General features: G+C 38.0%; 1 protein-coding gene across 5 annotated transcripts; it reads right to left on the bottom strand.

Moving 5' to 3' along the window:
- LOC120085528 (cryptochrome-1) lies at positions 1–4,837 on the bottom strand. 5 transcript variants are annotated; one of them, XR_005483986.1, is made up of 5 exons: positions 4,281–4,836; positions 3,582–3,800; positions 1,745–2,451; positions 590–1,474; positions 1–438 (listed from the first exon to the last, which is right to left on the bottom strand). XR_005483986.1 is itself a non-coding variant. In XM_039041546.1 (5 exons), exons 1-5 carry the CDS (start codon positions 4,591–4,593, stop codon positions 413–415), a joined length of 1,839 nt encoding a protein of 612 aa, XP_038897474.1. In that variant the 5' UTR covers positions 4,594–4,837; the 3' UTR covers positions 1–412. The 5 variants fall into 5 exon arrangements, 3 of the variants coding, with proteins under 3 accessions (XP_038897474.1, XP_038897473.1, XP_038897472.1); XR_005483987.1 differs by having other exon boundaries at positions 594–1,474; XM_039041546.1 differs by having other exon boundaries at positions 901–1,474; positions 4,281–4,837.
- Positions 4,838–5,661: the final 824 nt, after the last annotated feature.

Raw genomic sequence — 5,661 nt, 5'->3', positions numbered from 1 at the left:
TTTAAAGGCAAGCAAGATAGAGAAACATTTCCATAGCTTAAGCATAGGCTTACAAGAATCCGGGCTAGTCGCAAACTTGAGTTTATTCAAAGACGACGACAATCGCTATTTCAATTCTCTACCCTTGTGTTACAGCTACACAAATTACAACTTTCACTATACAGCATAGCAAGACTTATGATACAACCGTAATAACGGAAAGAGCGCGAGAGGGAGAGGGAGGGAGATGACAATCAGCAGATGAACTGCATCTATCAGTTAGGAATTTCATACACATGACAGTGACCAATGGTCAAGTCAGATTGGTGGAGAAAGTAGAACATGTTAGTTCGTTGCTGGTTCACCATCTGGCTGACTTGACCACCCTTTATAGAATAGCATTGAGTGAAATTGCATTGTCCTCCTCTATCTGCTAGTTTTCCCATATTTGCCACTCACCTGTTAAAGAAAAGCCCATTGAATCATGTCAATGACACAGAAACAACTGTAACAAACATGAATTTTCATATTATAGGATGATGATTATGCAGCGCAACGTTCATATTTTTTGCTAGAAGAATTTCGAGACGGAAAAAGAAGTCCAAGCTACCAACAACTTCTTGTGGGATATATGGCCATCAGAGAAATGAACATTTTATCTGCTCTACTGCATATGATTCACAAGTTGTTACCCAGTCTGAGATAGTCGCCTCCAATTGATTATTTGATGAGTCTGTTGATGCCCCTGCAGGAATGAAGAGCTTGTTCCAATGCCATTTTCATCAACCACAAACTGCTCCGTGTAACTTGAACTTGGTGGAGACCAAACCGGAACCACACCTCCATCTCTCTCTCTTCTAACATCACTACTGGAAGAAGACTCTGCAGTGGAGTCTTCAACAGAAGTTCTTAGGGCTATACCTGCGGTATAGGGATGTCGAGTCTGTGTCGGAGCAGTTGGTAGAGCTCTTGGGTTTACTGCATCTCTGGTGGGCTCTTGGGGTAGATTTGCATTTGTAGGTACTTCTGCTCTACCATCTTCTGCTGTACTTTGAATATTCAAAGAAGGTTCATCTTCTAATCTCACCGAACTAGTCATGCTTGGGACCATCTGATCCTCGTAGCACCGAACTGTATGAGCGTTAATCCTTGCAGGCTCAAGGTCTTCCTCCTCCATTGCTATGTCTTGAGGAAACGCAATTGGGATCGACTCAGAAGAGTCCCCAAGTCCCTCTTCAGTTCCATTCTCAATCGCAGCCCTTGAAGCCGCTTCTTGTTGCCACATCTCTGACAGCGCTTCTTCCAACCTAGCTTTAGCTGCATCCAGTCCTATGATGGGAAGAGGGTAGTTTGATCCAAGCTCGATCCCAGCAGCTTGGAGCACAGATTCTGGTGCATTCCATGGGTGATGAATCCATTCAGTGGGCAATCTTGAAAGTTCAGGAAGCCATCTCCGGACATATTCTCCATTTGGGTCAAACTTATAACCCTCCAGCTGTAGAAAACCAAATATTAGTACAAATAATTGCTTTCATAAACACATGTAATACAAGAGCACAGGCAAGCAAATTGAGGACTTAAGTCTAGTCCATTGCAGAGGATAGCAAAAGTTCCAGTTATAAAATAAGACCATTTTTGGAAATTTCATTTCTAAAACCTTCAATAAGAAACTTCTTTGCACAAAGGAGTAGGAAGATATTAGCTTTTAGATAAATTCAGAGGATACATGTGAACATTTGAGGAAGAACTCTAAAAGTGTGTGCACCTGTGGATTGTCAATGCGATCAAATTCACGGCTGTCAGGAAGTGTTCCAGATATGTATTGCCAACCGAGCGCATCACTCTCTAGGTCCGCATCCAAGAGAGTATCCCAGAAATACTTCATTCCCCATCTCCAAGGAAGCTGCAGAACCTTCACAAAGAAACTAGAAACAACAACTCGGATCCGATCGTGCAGCCACCCCGTAGCCCACAATTCCCTCATACCAGCATCCACTAATGGATAACCAGTTCTTCCTTGCCTCCATGCCTTAAAATAGCCTTCATCTACAACCCAGGGGAAGAATTTAAGATGACCAAGAAGAGGCCTTTCATGACTGTACGGATGGTTGAAACTCATGTATCTGGAATATTCTCTGAGCCCAATAGACTTGAGAAACAAGTTGACACTCTCTTCGCCGGCTTTGTTTCCTTCATTGGCCCATAAGACCTGCTTCATTCGAACAAGATGGAACACTTTTCTCACACTTACCTCTCCGAAATGCAAATGGGGAGACAGAAATGAGGTGGTTGCACTATCCGCCTTCCTACGGTTTTTTGAGTATTCAAGTAATGGTCCATTGATGAATGTGGTCAAAGCTTTATCTGCATTGCTCCATCCAGGAGACCATGCTCGGGCGAGAAGTGCATTACTTCCCTTCTCTGATTCATCTTCAAATACCAACGTGTCACATGGGCACCTAGATGCATCCCCTAAAGGAGCAAAGAGAACATGTAGAGTGAACATTTAAGACAGATGATGTTCACAAAACAGCAACATATACATGCCTTAGATAGAAGAGATAGAAGCAATATATTGGGGGGGGGTGGTGTCGAAGTTCCCACAAAATGCTACATTCCCAAAGTAGAAACAATGAATGAACAACAAGCACATACTTCAAATGTGAAAATATGTAATGATTTAGTTCCACGGAAAGCCCAACCATACCAAAAAGTTTTTACTCTTAAAGGAATTGGTGGCTTTTGACCATCTACATCGGAGATTCAGAAGAATCCTCCTTTCCATGGTCTACTAGTTTGCAAGTAACAATCTCTTAGAAGGATAAGAAGTACTCCAGAAGAGAATATCAACCTGAAAAGTAGTTTGATGACTCTATATTTAAGTTCTCTTGACAAAGAATCGCAAAAGGTTGACCTTGTTGTTTCGGGTTAGCTATCTAATCTGTTTTATCTCTCAAAAAATTAAAAAATAAGCAAATAAAATAAATTGCATAAACCTAGCGCCTCTCTCCATTGGCTATTTGTTTTCTCGATCAGACAACAAAATTTCAACATGTAACGCCGTTGTTCTCAAATGCTATTCTATGTTTATTCACCAACTTAATAATAAGCCAGAACGAGCCACCCAAACATGTAACAAGCAATACTACTTTCTTATTAGTCTAACCAGAAGCCTTAATGATTCAACAAATGAAAGAAATAACATCACGATTTGGAACTTCGAGTAAAATAGTCCTCAAAAATTAAAGCAGGATGACCGGACTCTCTTGTATAAGAGTGTAAAATTATGTAGGAAAAGAGTGATTGTATCTGTTTTCCACCAATTATGTGAAACCAACCATGCAACTTCGTGGTACCCAAAACACATTTGATATAATAGAAAGGACGAGGACCAGCTGCTTTATTACTCTTCAAACTTCAAAATAAAAATGGATAAGCAAATATTTTAGAATCACGATTAGAAAGATTGTTCTCTCTTGTGAAAACCATCATGTAGAACAAACAAACACGACAACTAGAAAGTTACCGATCAATCAAATATTTGATAAGAAAAAAAAAAATGAAGTAAACACAAGATTTAAACTAGAGTATAGAAAAGCAACCTGAAATTATTCTCTTAGGTGGGAGTAGTGGCGCCTCTGGATCACAAGGCATGCTGAGACATCTCTCCCAGAAACCAGCAAAGGTAGTAAATGGATTGCCATTGGCATCCTTAACATCCCATGGCTCGTACAGTAAATCCGCATTGTAGGACCTCACACCAATCCCTTGGGCAGATAAAACCTCCTTAGCTCGATGATCCCGAATGAGCGACAGAGGATCTAACAAAACAAATTTGCTTTCATAAGAAATGTATTTCCAAATCATTATCACGATGTCAAAGAAAACACCATAAGTTACCAATTCTAAAGGAAGAACTATTCACATCACAACCATTTAAGAACCCTTCCTTCTTTCCAATTCTATGAAAACTCAAACACTTAAAGTAGCAGTCCAAGAAGACAATCTATATAAAAAAAAATAAGCAGAGTTCGCCTAGTAATTAATAACAATTGACAAGCAGATGAATAAAAATCTCAACTAATGTCACCCACATATCAATAAAACATCTTCATCATTTAAAAAAGAAAAAAAAAACTACAAACAGAAGCAAGATTAGATCACTATACAATTATTCCAAGCACATCGAAGAACAAAAAAATCAATTCTAGAAAAGGCTAATAGAAACGAACAAACAAACAAGAAAGGATTTGAAATTGAAGCGAAGAAGAAGGAGAAGGAGAAGAAGAAGAAGAACAGACCGTATAAGTGATTGAAGAAGAGATGAGAAGCACCAGTGGCTTTAACGACGTCAAGCAAAGCAGAAATGGTGTTGGTGGATCTCTTAGTGAGAAGAAAAGTACCAAGGCTTCTAAGAGAGGAATCAAGATGGGCTAAGCTTTGTTTGAGCCACCATCGGGAGACTCTGCCGGGATAATAGTGACCTTCTTCCTCCGGAGCCCAGATGAAGACGGCGACGACGGCGCCAGCCCTGACGGCGGCAGTAAGAGCTGGGTTATCTTCAACCCTGAGATCTCTTCTGAACCAAACTATGCTGCAACCGCCACCTGACATCTCACAAAATAAAAAGCAACCAATCCAACAACCCAGAAAAACACGTACCCTTTTTCTGTCACTCACCAATGAACCATATCCATCTTCCTTCTCTCTCTCTTCTGTGAGTCTCAGAGTTTTTTTTTTTTTTTCTCCCTTTTTTTTTAAAAAAATGCTTCTTTACCTTATATTTTTTCCCCTTCGCTTTTTTTGGCACTGTTGGAAGGATTAACATAGAGAAACGAGAAGGACTCGGAGAATCCCATTAAAATATTTCACTTTCTAATTCCTTATAATTTTTTATTCAACAAATTATATATATATATATAAAATCATTGTTTTAGAAACATTTGTATAATTTCGAAAATTAAAGTCTCACTCTTAGACTTTTTTATAAACTAGTTTTTTTTGTTAGACAATTTGGTTGATGTAATAAATAATTTTTCAATAAAAAAGACAAAAATAAATAAATAAACAAATAACTATCAAAATGAACATAGCACAACTAATATCAAATGATAGTATAACCACGTAGTTAAAGGTTCAATCTTCCCCATTCAACATATTATTAAAAAAGAGAGAGAGAAAGAAACAAAACAAAACAAAACAACTCAAAAAACCAACAAATCACCAATCGAAGCATAATTTGCCTATGGAAGGTGGTCTTCAAACCATATCGTTGAATTGTAAGCTAAGTCATGAGCGACAAAATAACGATCTAAATTTTCTAACAGTAATTAGGTACAATATTAAACAAATTGAGGTCAAGTACATTTTAGAATAAATCAACAACCTAAAATTTCTTTTTAAGTCACCATCACACCATTTCAAGTCTCATTTTTATTTGAAATTCATGATGAAAAACGATACTACAATTTTGTAAAGTTGGGGTTTTTTTAAAAAAAAAAAAAAAATTAACTTCATTTAATTATATTTACTTAAAATGTGGGAGAGAATTGTTTTTTTGGTGGGGTGCATGAAATGAATCTAAAATTTTAGGGAAAAAAATTTCTGAAACAAGTTGAGAACAAAAGCCTATGAAAAGGAATGAGGGAGAAAAATGGGGTTGAAGTGGATTGGTTAATGGAG

This window comes from Benincasa hispida, chromosome 9 (assembly GCF_009727055.1).
Source record: "Benincasa hispida cultivar B227 chromosome 9, ASM972705v1, whole genome shotgun sequence".
NCBI classification, from domain to species: domain Eukaryota; kingdom Viridiplantae; phylum Streptophyta; class Magnoliopsida; order Cucurbitales; family Cucurbitaceae; genus Benincasa; species Benincasa hispida.
The sequence above is the reverse complement of the archived record's forward strand: the minus strand, read 5'-3'. Positions and strand labels throughout refer to the sequence as shown.